Source organism: Sylvia atricapilla, chromosome 4, assembly GCF_009819655.1.
Source record: "Sylvia atricapilla isolate bSylAtr1 chromosome 4, bSylAtr1.pri, whole genome shotgun sequence".
NCBI lineage: Eukaryota > Metazoa > Chordata > Aves > Passeriformes > Sylviidae > Sylvia > Sylvia atricapilla.
Genome location: NC_089143.1, coordinates 18,850,167 through 18,869,625, shown reverse-complemented (window position 1 = coordinate 18,869,625; position 19,459 = coordinate 18,850,167). Strand labels below are relative to the sequence as shown.

The following is a 19,459-nucleotide window of genomic DNA, read 5'->3' as shown; positions in this document are numbered from 1 at the left end:
TAGTTGCTGAATAGTGGAAAGCTATGGCTGTGGGGTCTTCTTATCTGTCCCCACATGTAGAGACATAGAGTGAACACACCCAGGAAGGTGCCCTGGCACACAGAAATTGATACTCACACAGTCAAGACCTCTCAACGTCAAAGTGATTTTGAATTGTCTATAGGGAGCAGATCTTTGCCCGAGCTAACTCCCACATCATGCCTAGGAACTGATGGAGGAGACAAGTCAGCTCAGGCCAAACCAATACAAGGATCACTCCATAATTTAACAGCATAAATAATTGAGCTCTAGAGTCCACAAACATATTCAGCAATGCGAAATGGAGAGGTTTTCTATCTGGAACAGCATCCACAAACCCAAAAGAAAGAATGTGACAACCTTTATCCATGTTTTCAAAGTTGGCAACAGAATGACACCTGACTTATAAAAAAGTCAGGTGTCTTTCTTCATCAATCTAGCTGTAAAGATTGTAAGAACATGCAGTGCCAGCTCAGCATTTCCAAAGTTATTTTGAACTCCAGTAAAATACAGCTGTTTCTAAACACATCAAAATCCAGGTTCACACCTACAGATTTTGGGGGAGTTTGATGTATTTTGATGAGCTTTTGGAGCTCATGAGCTTTTGGAGGACTCTTACCACGATATGAGAAATTGGTATCTGCCTTGTTCTCTCAGGACGAAGTAGAAATAGTGGTGGGTCTTTAACAATGTCAAAATGGAACAGAGTATAATCATTACTTTAAAGATCTCCTTGGACTTGAACCCCATGGCAAAAACTATTTCTTTAATAAATGGGGGCAACACTTCAAACAAGATCATCTTTTTCAGCACCAGAGAAGAAACAAATTATGAGAAATACAACTTCTCACAATGTGGCATTTTTCTTCCACAAACTCTGGTATTTTTCAAAAATCTAAACTGGGGGTTTACGCTGGCAGTAGTTCTGTCAAATGTAGTGGAGACAGAGGTCTTAGAGCCCAGATATCACTGCATAGGGAATATGTGGTAAAAAATACAAGGGTACTGCTGGAAAAACACTGAGGAATGTTCTTCACTAAAGCTCTGTGGAAAGATTCCTGTACACAGTAAATCACTTATGTTGCGCTCAGTTCCATAATCTTGATGGAGACAAGCAATTGTGCAATAGAAATGGTTTTAGATAGGAAGAAAACAAGAAAGTAAGTCTAATTGCAAAATGCAATCCAAACACTCTGACAACCATTTCCTATCTCTGGCTTGGCACTCCTGTATCAGTTATGCAGCAGTTATGCACCTCAGTATCAATCCTTTTGATGGATTTGGGTCATTTGACACAGATGAAACAGTGCTGTGGCCAGCACTGACATCAAAACTCACAAACAGCATTACTGGCACAAATTAAATGAAGTAGCCACTCTACCAGCAGAAGTGGAATCATTCTGCCTAGGAAATGTTTCTGTGGCTGGGTTCACCCATGTGCACCCAACATACTTCTAAGTGTGCCTTTTGCTGTATTTCACTGCTGGACACAAAGGAAAGCATTCAGGAAAGTTACACTTTGGCTTCACCCTGTCTTTCTGTCTTGCTTCAATTTAGGGCTTGTCTTCAGCTCTTAAAGTTATTTCACTGAGCACAGACCTATTCTGTGCCTGCTGCAAGCGAGAAAACACACCCCAGCACTGACCTTTTGATGACTGTATCCTCAGGAGAATGTTAGTTATTACTGCCTTCTTCTCCCTGACAGTAGAAGTTAGATATTCATGGTCCAGAAGTTCAAGAAACAGGCGCAGCTCAACTATTAACTCTTCCATGGCTGAAAGACAAAAAAAAAAAAAAACAAAAACAAACCAGGATTACTTTTTCTGAAAAAAAAGTTAAGAGTTAATTCTCATTTACCCACATTCATAGTTATTTTCTAGTATTTCTTAAAAAGTACTATGCGTGGCATTATAAAACATATGGTTCTCCCTGATTAGAAGAGACTTTAACATTATTAACCATTAATAGAACCAACAGAATAATCCACTAGTGAGCACTGTTGGCTTCTATGATATTTATTTCCAAACTGAAAAACTCATCTTTTCACATGCCATATGATGAAGCCAGCAGCAGAGAAGTGCAGGAATGGTGGCCCCTGCCACTCTGGTTCCTGTCCCATTAACAAACTGCAAAATTTCTAACTGCAGAAAAAAATTAAGGTCTCTTAAAGCTTCTAGATACCACTGGTATTTTAATGATTCTTTCCTTCATCTTTTTTCTTCTGTTTGCTATGGTAAGAAAGTGCAGGTTTGGTTTGGTTTTTTTTTTGTTTTTTTGGTTTTTTGTGGTTTTTTATTTGTTTGTTTGTTTGTTTTTGGTTTTTTTGTTTTTGTTTTTCCAGTGATTTCTTTTTATGATCTCCAAAGACAAGCTCCCAATCTCTCAGAATTTCCTTATCACTCCCCAGATTTCATGTGATGCATTTCACATTTCATCCTATTCTATTATTCCAGATCTCAAAGCTTTCCGACTCGCTCTGGAAAAACCTACATCCCTTCTCTCTATTTCCAGCGCTTCTCAATTTTTTTATCAATGAACTTCATAAGCACAGTTCTACTTTCCTCCTTGCAAATTATCCCTAAAGTCTTGCATCTTGCTAAGAACTGCAGTAGCTCAGGCCCTACATACAAACACCTTTGTTAGAGCCTGATCATATGATATCTCTCAGGCTTATGAGGAACCCCACGGTATTGAACATTTTCATGCTTCAGTTGTCTCATAATTCTGAGATTCTCTGGTCCCTTCACTTAAGGGGATGTACTATTTATAGTTTCGTATCCTCATTCTGAAATGCCTCCACATAAATTTTTCTCTAGTTAATCACATTTGTTTTTACAGTCTTTTCAAGGCCTAACTGGGCAACTGCTGCTAAGCCCCTTCAGACCTCTAAAAGGTACTTTCTTTGCTGCTTACACCCTTACCAGCTCTTCCCTACTCCTAAAACCTTTCTGATACCATTGTTTACCCAAGTGAACCTGGAATCCTTTCTTCCATTTCTGGGAATGTGTCTGGATGTTTAAACAGCCCTTGTTTGAGATGTATTTGCTTTATTCTACATTTGACAACAGCAGAGTGCAGGGAAGCCTGCAGATGGTTAACTACACTCCTGCAAGGCACTCTTGGCCTGTTCTTGTCTCCAAGAAAAGCAGATTTTCCCATGCATTTGGAGACTGTACCTACGCTCTGACTGCTCTGGCGAAGCCAACCAACTACCAGCAAGCACAGAAAATGCCAATCAGCAATAGCAGGGCATGGAAACATCTTAACAAAGAAATCCCTGAAGAAGTAGGCTTGGGCAAGTATTTTCATAGAATCATTTGGGCTGTAAAAGACTTCTAAGATCATCAAGTCCAACCACAGGACTCTCAAGTGCATCACTAAACCAGTCCCTAAGCACCACATCCACGTGTTTATCAAGGACAGTGACTTCACCACTTTCCTGGGCAGCCTGTTCAATGTTTGACCATCTTTTCATGAATGGAACTTTTCATAATATCCAACCTAAACCTACCCTGGTGCAAACTGAGGAAATTTCCCCTCGTCCTGTCGCTTGCTACTTGGGTGAAAACGCTGACACCCACCTCCCTGTAATCTCCTTTCAGGTAGTTTTAGACAACATCCACCCTGAATCCCATTTTCTCCAGTCTAAACATTCTCAGCTCCCTTAGATACTGCCCCTTAAAACTTGTGCTTGAGACCCTTAACCCTTAATTTTCTCAAAGACTCTATTAATTTGTACACGTAATTCCATCCTGCCCAAGTTTTTCTTGGTGATGATATTTTTTATTCAAATGAGCAGTAGTACTGCCATTACATAAACTGTCCACATTTTCAGGAACCACATTTCCCAAAGATTTTCACAATATATTGGCAGAAAGAAGGTATTTAAAATGTCAGGAAAACTGTCTGCATCACTTCACAATGTAGCTCATGAAAAACATCCCATGGCTACAATGGTAATTTTTTTTTTTTTTTGCCATCACATTTGTAGCTGTCTAAGCCCTCTAGAAGTCTGTCAGAAATCCAAAGCATTTCACAATAACTCTATTACTTCCAGAGTTGTTCAAATTATGAAACAATATATATACAGCATGCAGCTTTCTGAAGCACAAAGGCATAGGTTCAGATTTGCAAAGTAGTAAGTGATCATGAGACTCTAGGAGAAATAAAAAGGACATACGACCAAAAAAAACCCAACCCAAAACATCCAAATAATCAGCTTTTTGTTGCTCTCAAATTATACAGTTTAGAGATAAGATGCATATTCCATTCTGTGTATAGTAGTCTCCATCTTTTAAGTATGCTTTGAATATAAAATGCATTAATACTGTTCATTTTAGTTACAGAATATATGAATATTTTAATAGTTACTTGATGTGATATATGCTTTCAAAAGCAATCATTACCATACAATCTAGGCAATCATTGTGAAACCTAATCAGTATGCAGTACAAGAAATGTATATTTTTCATGTAGTTCTACAGCCGTAGTTATTGTTAGTAATTGCAATTACTGTTAGTAATTGCACGTATTGCTGCACTAATATTTCTTTGCAATGCCATGTTTCCTGATTTCTTTAAGGCAAGGGACTGTAAATGAGATAAAAGGCTTAAGCTCCCTTCACCTCTTCACCAAAGAATATTGTATGCCACAGTCACCTCATTCCTTTGATGAGAACCTTCACGTCTAGGAAGGGAAAAAAGGATGAAAGCATCAGATACGTTTGATATGCAAAGTGTACACAACTGTGTTAAGTTATTAAAAATTATCAGATCCTTGATCTCAGGATCTTATAATCTAATATAAACAGAGGGATTGCACATGAGAAATGAAAACAGAGCAAGAGGGAGTTACCAGGGAAGGAGACAGGGAAGCAAGAGGACAAGAGATATGAAACTGCTATGGGAGAGGCTTCTGGGAGCTGGCACCAGCCCAAATCTCTCCTGATTGTACCATGAACGTGTGGCTTTTCTCCATGTCTTTGGAGGAAATCTGCACTGCAGTCCCTGGTCACCCCTTCCCATTGCCCTACAATGACCAGCCCACCAAAGGCACTGGAAGCAATTTAACTGCCCCAGCAGAGGATTTAAAAAACAAAGCTTTGGTTAGGATGGACATGAGGATGGGAAGATGAACCTGATACCAGTGAGGCAATACTTGAAAACGTGCCAAAACACTGCCTTAGCAACACACTCCCAGCACGTGTCCTGGGGCTGGTGCCCAGCACTGGGGACACAAAAGTTGAGCAGCGCATCACCAAGGAGCACAGAGCATGGCCAGACTTGTCCCTCCTGCCTCGGAAAGCACACAGGTGTGTGACACTTCAAGCAAGCAGCCATAAATGCCAATTCACAGTTTTAGTGTGCCAACAGAATGAAATTGTTAGCAGCGGTTAAAAAATGCTAGACGTGAATGCTCAGATTTTGTTTCTAGCAGGACTAAATTAGGAATGTATTTTCTTTTGTGGGACTTAAGAGTATCATAAATATCAAAGTGTGAAGGAAGAAATTTTTTAATTTCACTTCATATAAGATGTTTGACATCATTTGCATTGATGCCAAACATCCAAAAGGCAAGAAGGGACACACTGTTCCCAGGTAGCAAGAAACACTCTTTCAACATATCTTAAAAGCATACTGTACTGTGTTAGCACTTCTGCTGCTTAAGGAAAGAGCAGAAATACTGCCATGGGTATATTGAAATAAAGTACTGAAAACTCTTTTTTCCAAGATGGCAACAAAGAAACTTGTATGTTTCAGGGAAGAAACAAGTTTCCCTGTTATCAATCCTTGGGTGATTTTCTGGATTAAAAAAAAAAATAAATCTTATTTTCTCCTTCCTAGAAATGTGATGATGGGCTCACAAAAAAAAAAAAAAAAAAAAAAAAAAGGTAATTGAATAACAGAAAATCTACATATTTTCAGTAAGCAGTCATTATTTCTTAAATGGAGACTCAAAAAGAGCAAGTGATGCAAGCCCCAAAGAAAAACATACTCCTTTAGTGAGAGATTACCCTTGGAAATCTGACATCACCACAAAGAAAGAATAATAATCAGAAAAAGGCTCTCAAAAAGGGGCCAATTTATTTGACAGTTTTGGCTGTATTATCATTGCCAAAGGAATTACTGGTAAGTGGCAGGTGGTGAAAGGCAGGGTGGAGCCCAGGGATGGTAATCACAACAGTAAGCTGATTTTAGCTTGACTGAGGAGCAAAATCACATTCCATATTAAATGATGAGAAGTCCATTCTATGCTCAATAGGAATTATAGGCCCCTAATGGGCTGCTGTAATTGCCATGCACAAATAAAAAAACAATGATAAATCCAAAAGGGTTTCCAAGACCAGCTCTCAGGAGTTTCAAATGGCAGCACATAAAAACTATATACACAAGCCAGCAACAGAATACACCAAGGTAAAAAAAATCCAAAGAAGGCAATTACATCATAGTGTCGATTTTGTTCCAAACCAGAACTAAAACCAAATGGGACTAAAACTGCATGATGATGCAATTATTCCAAATCTATGTTTACCGGTACAGCCTATAATCATTTTTTAAATGAATAAAGTTTTCACTTCCAGTTGATTGGAAAAAAATCATAGGGGCAGTTCTATACCATACACATGATTTCAAGGTTGCTTAAACTAGAAGAAGTGACAAGAATGAGCTCATCAGAAAAATGGCCAGATTGTTTTTGGTCAGTCCTAGCAATAACAGTATCTCTTAACCTTGCCACAGCACAAATGGCCTGAAAATGTTTTTCGATTAACTAATATACACTACTGAACTCCTAAAGAAAAAGAAATCCAAGTCCAGGAAGGAGGACAGGAAGTATATTTATTAATTATTGTCTTGTCCATGCAGCACAAATCTCCTACACAGAGTAACTTCACTTCCATGCTTGTGTGTCTGTTATAAATACATTTATGAAAATACATAAGTATACAAATATATCACAGAAATATGAATTGAGCTTCAATTTTTTAGAAGAGCCTATTGATCAGTTCCTTGAACACTGCTGAATCAAATTTCTCAGTGCTTACATTTTCTGTTCTCTGTTTAGTTTGTCATTTGCAGAAGTTGAAGGCTAGAACAGAGACCCACAACAAAAAATCACCTAATCTGACTTTGTGTACAGATACACACCAGAGACTTTTGCCTTGCAACTCCTCTGTTTGTGGAGAGATGTGTATTTATGCAAAGTGTAACTTCCAGGAAAGCAAAAATTCTACGTCAGCATTTTCAGTTCTATTTGCATGGAGGGTGATCCCACTTGACTTCTCCAAACAAATTTGACCAGATTAATAGGTAATGTTGAGGCCAATCTTGAACCTATATGTAAAAACGTCTTGAAACAAAGAGATTCTCTTAATCTTTCAAAACAACCTCATTGGTATTTGGATACACAAGCAACACTGTAGAAACTACATAGGTTCTCATTTAAAATAAAAAAAGCAGAATGTGAACTTCATGTTTATATCCATTTCTCTTGAAATGGTGTCACTATCCTTAGTTTTGGATGCTGTAATTTCAGTATTTTATTAAAACGCTCATAACAGACCACTGCTGAGGAAACCACGGCTGTTTTTTATAAAGCTGTAAATATCAGGGACACTACAATGAATGCAGAGCCACAGAGACAAAAATCTTTATGAAGAAAAATACAAAATCACTTTGACTCATTTCCAGTCAATCCTGTAACACAGTTACAAATATCCTATATCCAGCAATTAATATAAAAGCTCCTTTCATTACTATTTTATCATTATCCAGAGAAGATTTTCACACAGTAGCACAAAAAATCTGAAAGCAGGCAGTGAGAGCATATTTAGCAGTAGGAAAATTTTTAATTTTTTCAGTGTGCTACCAGAAAGTAGCTGACATATTTAAAAATTGTATTGAAATCCCCTCCTCCAAGAAATGAAAAGTTCCTGCTTGAGGAACACCCTGTGACGAGACAAGACTTCTCACTTGATGGGTTTTCTCCTGGTTGCACTGGCCCTTCTCTGCTGCCCTGAGAACCATAATGTACAAGGTGTGATGGATTCCACCTGATCAATATGCTAGATCCTGCTTCTGAAAGTGAAGATGATCAGCTTGGGGATATATGGCATTAAAGAGTGGTAGTGTGTTAAAAAGCAGTAAACTCTAAACAGTAAATGAAGCCTAGAGATTAAGAACTAGTATGAAGCAATTAAAACATATATAAGGATTTCCATTAGAACGTTTTAGCATAAAAAAAAATTACACCTCTCTAAAAACTGGCAAAAACCATATTTTGTTTAAAATTTCGCGCTCCCCGTCTGTCACAGATTCTTTCCAGACAGCTTGGGGCAAGAGAGGCAAAATGCATCTACTAAAATCTCCTCCTGTCTCGTGCATATTTATGATCAACCTCAATAAATGTCAAGGGATCATTTCAGCCACAACCCACATGTATTCCTCTGTCTCCTCCTTCTCTCTGCTTCGTTTCTCAAGGAATTGGCTTTTACAAAACCAGCTTTCCAAAAAAAGCTAGCTGAGCTCCAAATGCTGCTGGTACAATACCTAGGTGACAAAACAAGAGGTGGGAAGCATTAAGGAATGTTTGGACAAGAAACAAGCTACCAGAAGTCCTGCTCCATCAGTGAATCCTACAGCCATGCAGTGCCAGGGTGTAACCCATGAGCAGAGGGTGGATGGACAAAGCATTTATTCTTTAAAGTGCAGACCAGTATTTAAGCAACACCACAGATTTGGGAGATGAATGTCTGCTTTTAAGCAAGTTCACAGACTCACAGAAGAGAAAAAAGACTTAAAAATGAAACAGAAGGAAAAATGAAAAAGGGAGAAATAAAAAAGAGAAAAAGGAAAAAGGAAACAAAAGAAGAACAAAAAAAGGAAGAAAATAAATTTTTTGTTAATGGCATTTTTTAAGTGCCAATTATCTGAAAAAAAAAAAAAAAAACCAAAAAACAAAAAAAAAAAAAAAAAAAAGCTGATAACTAAGTAAATAAACTTCCAGTGGAGTTTATAAAGTTGTTCAAGACTTTATCTAAAGTATGTTTTCCATATGAAATTTATTTTGTTCCCAAAATAAATTAATAAATGTAACATACTTTGTAAAGGACATGAACATGGATTTCACCCTCAGTGGACACCCAGCAGGCTGAGAAACCCCACCCTCCTGCCTCTGTGCTCTCTGTGGGCACTGAGGATGAGTTTTCTTTTTGGACTCCCATTACCCTTCTGCAGCAGGAAACTGAACTTTCTAGCATTTAACCACCTCTGAAAGTATCAGCTGACATTGTCCCACCAGGACAAGACATTCCAGGTCCTGGCTCCTGCATTATCTCACCTCCTCCCTCTCTCCAAACCACAAAAGATAAGCAGCCACTACAGAATTAATGAACAGGCTCCGATTCCACAAAAGAAAAGCAGTTCCCTCTGATGATGAAGACAGAAAATCCGTGGTAGGAGGTGAAAGTCTGCGCCTGTCTCCAAATCCCAGGGGAAATGGGGCTCAGATAAGGCTGAGACACAGAGAAACAAGTGACCTGTGGCAGTAAAAACAAAGGGAAGCACTGCAGCAGCCCTTGGGAGCTCCTCATTTGGGCCCTCAGCTGAGCACAGATCCCTTTTTAGGGTAGAATTTCTTTCAAAGTTATGAATAATTACATATCCAGAAGAAATGTGAGACAGTAAATTAAGGATGTTAATGGAATGGAGAAACAGAATAGCAAAACAATGAAAAAGAAATACAAACGTGGCAATGGTAGGAACTATACATTATAACTTGGTATTTCTGTATTGAGTAATACAATTTTATTATACACGTTGAACAGCAAACTTAAAAAATGTTCAAGTCCGAAGTCTGAGCATGTCAGCCATATGAGCAGTACATCTTAAGAATTGTTTTCACACACTTCCAGTGGGCTAAATTAGAGTCAGAAATGAGATAATACTGCATTTTATAAGAATAGATAAAGAAGATATCACATTTGTATGCGAAGATGGAACAAAAAAACCCTTTTTTTTTCTGTCCTTCAACACTTTTTCATATGACAGTTCTCACTGCTGGGTTATTTATGCAATGAGTAACTTCTGCCATACATTGATTATTGTCTGATGCTTTCCTCAAGGAGAGGCATGTTCTGCTTTCTCTGTCAGGCTTTTGAAATTTTCTATTAATAGATGTATACATTGATACAGATGACACACATGATCCATAAAGGCATGAAATACATTCTCTATTGAAAACAGCAATATATGCCTTTCGACAGTGGATTCAGCTAGCTGTCATAAAGTAGGAGAGCTATAATTCTAAAATAGGGAAGTTCAATTCCCTCTACCTCTCAGCTTAATTCTCTGAAATACACCAATGTCTCTCCGATTTTTCCTCCTTCTGGTTCTCCTTCATGATTACTATGAAGATAGGAAAATAAAAAAAACTTTTAACCTTATAGTTTCTGAAAAGAAACAAAAAAATAAATTTAAAAAAATTGAGCTCAGCCAGCCTGAGGCAAATGATTCCTTTCAGTTCCTTCACTCAGCACACCTCTGCAGCATGCCAAAGGAGACAGACCAAGGTTCCCAATGCAACTCTCCCACGCCAAGCACAGAGAGTGCTGGAAGCCTGGATTTGATCCAGGTGCCTCTGGGCTTGGACAGGGGCTGCTACAAGAGAGAGCAAGAGCAAACACCCTGGCCACAGGGAAGAGATCAGCCAGCAGCAGGATCCACACTCGCTAATGGAGCTCCATAGAGCAACCTTCAAGGGCCCTCTTTATCTCCACTTGTTAGTAAGTGATCAAAGGTTACACTTTCTCTCTAAAAGAAGATAAAGTCAGAAAGTGCATTTCACAAAACAGTGAAAACCTAGGTCCCTGAAACTAAGTTATATTTTCTTATAGTAGGAGAATCAGAATTCAAGCAAGTGCACTTTCATACATCTGTTAGAAAATAAGAGGTGCTAAAGAATATACTAATGATAAGTTGGTCCAATAAGTCAACAGAAATTTTGCCACTTAAGATACAGACTCTACTGGAATTCAAAATGCTATTTTGTCACAAAGTCCCATTTTCCCGCCTTTAAAAATATACAGAAACCTCATCATTTAAATGTTCTAGCATGGAATGCTGGAAGTGACAGGGAGAGTTTTAAATAATGGCAGCAGTACAGGAGAGGTTCATTGCCCTGGCAATACCACTGTGATGGGCCTGAAACTGAGCATGCTGAAGAGAGGAGCATAAACACTGCCACAATTCCCATGACTGGATTTAGACCACACAAATCTCATGTAAGAAGTTGTCATCATGTCACCAACGTACCATTTGAAATACACTAATTGGAAAGCTGAATCATTTTCAATATCTATAGTACTGATAGATGGTGATTTTCATTGATCAGCCAGAAAGCAACACATATTCAGAAGACAAATAAATAAATACATAAATATTTCTCCTTGCAACAAAAAAAAAAAAAAAAAAAGGAAAAGGAAAAAATTCTTATTCAAAACTTTGGGTCTTTATCTGGCATACTTCACACAGTTTAACTAAACCCCAACTAATTCACTGCAACCCTGGACATGCAGCAAATACTTGTATTTTGCAGAGATTTCATTTTAATTATGGCTCTGCTCTGAATTTATCATGAAACCAGAAAACACATGTTTAAGAAACAGTAATAAACTGTTGTCAACACCTTTCTCTCAGGCTGTTCCAGCCACCTTTCCTCCTCTATCCAATCAGCCTTGTACCTCTTTGGAATACAGACTGTGCTAGACAGACTTACCTACAAGATCCCAGGGAAAATTTACCTCCATGGCTTGCAGTCCCCTTGCATCATTTTCCGTTTTCTGGACATTATCTAGTTTTTTTACATCTAGTCACGATGCCCCATATGTTTGGAACATATTCCTCCCTTTTCCCTGCCAAGTAGCCTCCCTCTCTCCCATGAAATCCCTCTTTCTTTCAGCATTCCCTTCAGCAATAATCCTCACATTCCCTCTTGACCAACAGTTGCACCATGTCTCGTCATGCAGCTGGTTTTTTTATCTACCTTTGGGTCAGACCCTGCAAACATTTTCCCATGGTAAAAAAACCCTCCCAATCCTTCTGATCGGTTTCACTAATCAAAGCAGCAGGATGAGCTCAGAGAGAGAAGAAAAATGTGTTTTAGTTATCAACATCTAAAAGGCACTAAGTTCATTCCTATGCAAAAGGAGCAAAGCAGACAAACAGTCAGACGTCTGTTCCTCCTGCCAGCAGTGGGAGAATGCAGCTCTGAGGATGGGAGACGAGGGCAGCTGCCAGAACATATCCTGGCCCCAGCATGGGCACTGCCTGGCCAGCTGTGCCAGTTCCATCCTCCCCCTCACACCTGGCCCTTTCCAACAGAGAGGTGGTATTTACAAAAAATCAAATTATTATTCCATATTCCAAGAATATTTCTAAGCTCTGAGGATATATGCCCAAAACGTTACCATTACCAGTGGCTCTCAGTCACTCTGAGTCTGGCTACATTTCTTCAGGTCAAGGAGATGATTTATTGCTTGTAAAAAGTGCTGCCATGGGACCAAGCAGCACAAGCAACACCAGCTCCTCACTGTTACAGCATCTAAAACCTTCCTATCAGGCCACAGGAGAGAAGAAAAGCACATTACCTACATCTTCAGCATATTGCCTCGGGGACTGCCCACTTGTGTCAGCTGACGGACACCATAAAGATAAAAATGGACCACTGGGTTCAGAACAAAACCCTATATTCAAACTACACAGCAAGGACAACTTCAGCACACTTCAGCAGTATCACTTGGGCAGGGGTTCACTGCATGTCCATTTGTCCCCATCAGACTTCTGCCGCAGCTGAGGGAATGCTCAACATGAGCTTCCCCAAGGGTTGGGTTTGCCATCAATGCAATGCCCTGTTGGTCTGGATTGGCTCCTGGATGGGTTGCTCAACCACATTGCCAAAGGTGTCCCCCAGTTTTTCCCGTATTCCTGAGTAACAAAGAAGATGCACTGCCAAATGTCCTCCCACTGAGATCTCAAAGGCAAAAACCCAGCACTCTCCCTCACGAAAAAAAGCAAACCAGCAATGATTAGAGTTTATAGCAAGTTTGCACATTTTCCTGAGTTTACGTGCTTTGTTTTTCACAGACTCATAACCTAACTAGGAAACCACAGACTGATGCATCTGTTGGTCTCGGTAATTATCAAAAATGTGCTGACTCTCCACAAAAGTTATCCCATTGCATCACAGCACAAACAACCGGTGTCAGGCCCGTGTCTGGCAGCTGAGCCCTGCGAGGATCCCTCCCAGCCGAGCAGCTGGGGTGGCCCTGCCACTGCCACTGCCGCCGCACCGAGATAAAAGCGACCCACGGCGGGCATTTGCATCCCTGCCTCATCTCACCATCTGCTCCCGCTGCTGCTCACTTGAAAATTAATACAGTGGCTGCTTGAACCAGAAGCTAATGCTACATCTGTCCTCCTTAGATCATTATTGGACTACACATGCAGCCCTCTCTGCAACTCAAATGGGGTGACAGCGGCCTCTAATCTGACAGCATCTGTCTTCCATCACGAGAGACCAAATTGTAGACCCTGAAACAAATTGGACTGAATCTTCCTCCTAGTCTGTGCTCCTTTACTTTCCCCTTCTTCTTCTCCCACACACTTTCATTAGAGTTAAAAAGTAAATTAATAAAGTGTAAATCTCTTTCAAAGAACCTAAGGTCTTTCCCAAGCTAAAGAACAGAAAACTCAGGACTGGTCTTGCTTGTATAAATTACATCTCCCAGTCCAATTTCTAGGGGCTGTTCATGGCTGTTAAGAAACAAGTGAAATTGCATTTTATCATTTTGATCATTTATTCCTAATAATTCCCTGTTTGCATCTGATTTGCACTGCATGAAGAAAAGCAAAATGTGAGAAGAATCAAGCATATATACCGAGTTTATAATTCTCATACATATCTCAGTTCTGTGGCCTTTAATCCAGAGAAGGTCTCAGAGAGACATTCTCTATATAAATTGCACCATACTGATTTTACAGAAGGACTTTCACAGGCTTCAGGGGCAATAATCTGAGACAGAAATCTGTTCTTTTCTTTTCCATGGAGGACACATTAGAAACTTCTTACAGGAACAACTTCAAATTGAGCATTTTTAAAAGCCTCCTAGTAAAATGTATTTTACCCTATATGTATTTTTCATCATTCAATTTAGAAATAAGAAAATGAGCACCCAAATCCACTTTAGCAGGTTCTAGGGGAATTCTAGCAAAACGTACGTATCTACAAAAAACCAAAGCCCAAACCATCTCTCTCCTGTTCAAAATACTTTGAAAATGAAGTGAAGAAGCTGCTAAGATGAATGTTTGCTACCATTTTTTTTCTTAAGCTACAGTTTGAGACCCATGGCTAATAAACTTCTAAAACTAAAAAGGAAAAAAACCAAACCAAAAACCCAAACCCAAACAACATTAGAAAGAATAAAATGTTCCATTATGTCCTAGTCCTTTCTAGATGTGTCCCCATGTTTGCAGGGGCTCAGGACAGACAGATACATTAAGCAATTAAATAATGCTAGGCGACCTTGTTCATCCAGAAGCAAGACAGACAACTCGCAAAAGGCACAAAAGACCAGGAGAAAAATAGAAACTATGTAAATAAGCCATTGTTTTGGAGCATTTGAGAACGGCAAAAAGGTGCTTTAAAAAGGCCAGGTGGTCCTGATGAAATGGAAAGAACATGAGAAGAAAAAGATGAGAAAGATGGGTCATCTCCGCAGTCTGTGAACCTTTACAGCATTCCTTGAAGAAAAACAGAAAAGTTTATCTCAGTTAAATAGCTTTTTTTATGGCAAAGATGCAAATGTGTGCTTGGAGTAAGGCTTCTTGTCTTCTTTGCTCCTTTAATCTGTTTTCTCATGATTACACTTTTTTTTTACCACTATTTTCCTTAAGAGAAATATGAAGAAAGGCAGAATCAGCTTACACTCCCTTTTCACTCCAGATGGCAAAGCGATGTAAATTGACTAATAGCTAAATCAAGAAACTATTATGATAAAGGCATGGATTCTAAAAAAAGACTTTGCAATTTTTCAAGTCAGAGGAACAGGAGAGCAAATATCTCCTAAGTTTTAGAAAGCAATGTTCATTTTCAAGGCACTGGAGACTACTCCATTTTCCTACCATCCTTTTGGGCTACAAAGCAGCACCCTCTGTGGTTTACAGATGGGAGGCTGAGGCAGGCTTAAGTACCACAGAGACTGTCACAGAGCATAACTTGGTGCTGCCACCAAAAGAGGCAGCCCTGGGTGCCTTTCCCAAACCACAGCTTTCCCCAAGGCCAGGCTGTCATTTCTGCCCCTCCTCTGGGCTGTCATGCTTGTGCAGCCACAGGACTGACTGAGGCAGGACTGGCTGATTACCCAGTCAGTCTGACCAGACTCCTGTCTGCTACGGTTTTTAAGAGCAATACCCAGTCATGCTGGAGTACTTTATGGTGGAACACAACCATAGACATACTTGTACCTAAATTAATGCTCCATGAAGCTCCTAGGGCTGTAGTCACAAACTCAGGCTGTTTTGAAATTCCTTTTATCCTAGGATCAGGCAGTACTGGGGTAATGAAAGATTCGTGTCATCCTCTGTGCCCTGTTTCCTACCATGACACATCAAGGAGTGACAAGACACATTAAGGGCTGGTGTCCCAACCACACTGCTTGCTGGGGCAGTTCTGTGCACACCCTGGTATTTCCCTCATGGAGACACCAGTGAAAAATGGGAAAATACTATGTTCTGCAGTTCTCCAAATCCACAAATTTGGTGTCAGTGTAATTGCTGTGCTATAGCACCAAATTAGCCCCACAGACCAAATATATACATGTTGAATGTGTAACACTGAATGTTTGAGATGGAATCTCAGATCCAAAAAGCCTCTTCCTAATGATTCCCAATAATGGTAAAGTTCTCCCAGTGTCAACGGCTGCCGAGACAATCTAACTCTTAGCACATCTGAAAATCCCAATGAAGCCCTCTCAAGATACTGTGACTAATTTTATCCTTCTTTGACAGGGTTGTCTATTTTTGTCTTTGTAATGAAAATGTGGATCTAAATCATGTGACCTGAATGCACTGGAAAGTTCTTATTGACCTATTGGAGAATAGAAACACTTTGGTAATCTTAAAAAAGCCCAAACTCCTATACAGTAAATCATTAGATATTTGCACCAGAAAACAGTTAAATAAATTTTTAAAACCATATAGAGTTTACTGTTACGCTATTAATAACTTTAATAGCCTTAAATTTTATTTAGACGTTTCTATACAACTGTGCAGGTTTCCCCAGCTTTGCAGGACTATCCCAGCCCTGTGAATGGAGGTAGATCCCACTGGCAGGAGCTGCCTCTGCACAAGCCACAGCACGGCCTGACCAGATGTGCAGATGTTAATAAATAATAATAACGATGATGATGATGGCAGAACCATGTAAGCATTCATGACTTTCTAGTTTCCAGCCTCTCCTCAATCTACAATGCCAGACTTGCTCAGATGGTTGGCGAGGAGTCAGGGGCTGACAGCCATCCTGGCAGTGCTCTCGGCCCCCGGGGCCCCTCACCTAATTATCCTGACATGGAGCAGAAGGATGCTGAGCCGCTGCCAAGCAGGAGGTGCAGGCTCTGAGGGACACCAAATCTCCCTGACCCAAGGAGTCTGGCCTGGAAGGACAATCACAGGTCACCTTGGGCCCCAGACTTACATTCCTGGCTTGCAGTAGCCTGCAGGCAAATGGATTACCTAGGTCCAGGAGTAGGGAGGAAGAAAACTGGATTGCAAGCCAAATCAGAGATATCTGCAGCATGGATTAATTAAAACTACTTGGATTTCATTTTTTAACCTCTCATACTGAGAAAGAATAAATACTTCAGAATAAAAACACTCAACCATGCCAACACATCACCCCAATGGTGGCTGCAGATGCCAGGGCACAGCCTGGCCATTATGTGGCTAGTGTCACCCTCTGACATGATGCCACTAGCAAAATATTCTATCACAGGCTACAGTGAAACTGTATCCCATTATAGGAGCTCATCCTAAAAGCTTGAAACAAGGAGAACATAGAGAAATAAAACAATAGGTGAAAATTATCATCGTATTCACATGTCCAACTCTGAAACGTTCATTAAAAAATTCCAGTGGTCTCAGTTCCACAGCCCTGAGAGACTATATGTTGAAATAATGAAAGAGCAAGGGTGGAAGGGGGCTTGGAATAAAAGTCAGCAGGTGTAATTATTATTTGGAAAATTCTAAGGCACTTACTCTTCAGAGCACTGCATGAATATGCATTAAGCCTCCCAGCTTAGGAGGCTTCAGGTTTGAGTGTTGGTATCTTCCCTCTATGGGTAAAAAAACAAGGCATGAAAGCCTGTTTCCAAACATCTGAGTGGAACTTGAGGATTGCTCTTTCTCCATAGTCTCATCAAGTCTTTTACCAATTATCTAAGGTAAAAAGAGCAATAACTAAGTGACTGTGGAGAAAAGCAATTGCCCAAGACCACGACAAAAATAAATGGCAAAAACAGAGGCGAATTCAGAACTCTGAAAAGTCTGTGCAGTACTGGGCTCCTATGGGAGCACTACTTAAGTGTAGCAAATCGAGAGCTAATAATATCACTCTTTTGAGCTCTGGTAACAGTTTCCCAAAGCTTGCTCTGTGAGGCCACAGTTCAGTGATCCATGCAGCAGATCAATGGAGCAGTGCTGTCAGCAGAGCTTCAAATTAAAAGCTAAAAGAAAAGGGTTCATTGAGCTCTTGACATAAATTTTAGGTTCAGCAACAGTGCCTTAAAAACACTGCTCTTTGGCAACCATCACAGTCAGATGGCATTTTTCAGAATATAGATCAGCTTTGGAAAACAACATTTTGCCAGAGAGTGTCCTGCAAGCCCCATAGGTTCTAATCTGCAGAATTTGCAGCTGAGGACCACCACAGCATTAGAGATGAGCACCTATGCAAGGTAAGCTAGAGAAGCCTCAGCCACACACTGGGGCAACAGCTCTGCCTCAAGAAGCTTCAATACCACCTCAGAAACCTGTCTGGAGAATAAACAATCCTGGCTACAAAGCCTGCATGGAAAGCCTAGGTAACAGACAGATAATATGCTGTGCCCCAATACCTCTGCTCCTCCAAAATCAGAGGAGTAGAAGAAAGATACCAGAGGACTAAGCAGACAGGCTTCTGGTTCTTCATGGACCCATGAGATGCACTGAAGCAAATGATACCTCCTCTGGGGCTTTTTATTACCTTGTCATTTGAGATAAAAATAACAATGTTTATGCCTTCTAAAGCACATATATGAAGACAACATAAGAATTCTTGTGTATGCCATCCAACTGTAAAGTGACTTTTCAGCTACAGAAATCTGGAAGCATGACAAGAAGTAAAATGTAGCTAAGCAGAGTATGATCCCAAAGGTCTGCCAGCAAGCAATCCAACATTTCTGTCTAATTTGCTCAGTCATTTCTAACTTTCCCTGCATAAGGTAGTAAGGAATTGTAATTTATCCTAATTTATAGTATATTCCTTTGAGAAAAGGACACAGGACATGTCATTGGTATCTCAGCAGGGTTTAATCTTCTAGGTGGTCTAAGTAACAGTGATGTTTTTCCAAATGAGCAAACAAATGTGTACCTTCTACTCTTTCCCACTTAAACAATATGAAGCTAAATATCATAAGAACTTTAAAGAGAATAAACACAATTCAAAGAAAAGAACTGATATAATACAAACGGTATAAACTTGAAAAATGCAACAGAAAAGTACAAATACAAAATATCAGTAAGGATGAAAAGAACATGTATTTTGCCAATAATTCTGTTCACAGGGTAGGACACAGACCAGACAGGGTTATCTATTTCACAGGGGTTAATAAGAAGCTTCTCAGAAGTCTTGTAATGCAAAGGTGACCAAAATGATGGGATACTCTTTTTGTGCATTTGTTAGAAAGCTGAATCTCTGGCAACAGTGCACTCGGACATGGACAGACAGGAGAAAAGGGTTGCATCTGCTTAGGCAGGATCTTAGCAATATTTGATTTCATCATTACAAATTGCCCGTTTCTGCCGCTACACTGGAGCACGTCTTGGTGCCAGTGCATCAGCAGAAAAGTCAAGGGCAAAGCTGACTGCAAGGAATAGTCTGGGTCATAGTTCATTTGCTTATTATTTTGGGTTTCACTTAATTCTACGAAATTCTTTTCTCATCTACACATAGTTGCCAAGGGCATTGAAACTTCGTGTTTTCTTACAGGTTCAGCACCTCAAATTGAGCCTTTCTGCTGCCTTTTGGCTTTGGATAGGATGCAACCTTATTTGTCTTCTCAAAATTTTATTTATTCTCTTTGCAAAATCTTATTTATTGTTGGACACTGGTGTTGAGATCAGCCTCCTTAGAA

General features: G+C 39.8%; 1 protein-coding gene across 4 annotated transcripts in view; it reads right to left on the bottom strand.

Moving 5' to 3' along the window:
* AFAP1 (actin filament associated protein 1) overlaps positions 1-19,459 on the bottom strand; it is a 110,338-nt gene that overhangs the window by 59,490 nt on the left and 31,389 nt on the right. For 3 of the 4 annotated variants that reach the window (XM_066317221.1, XM_066317222.1, XM_066317223.1), the window contains exon 1: positions 1,664-1,842. In XM_066317221.1, coding sequence (XP_066173318.1) covers positions 1,664-1,790 — 127 coding nt within the window. In that variant the 5' untranslated portion in view covers positions 1,791-1,842. Of the gene's footprint in view, positions 1-1,663; positions 1,843-19,459 lie in introns of those variants that run through there. The other variant, XM_066317220.1, reaches the window with a different exon arrangement.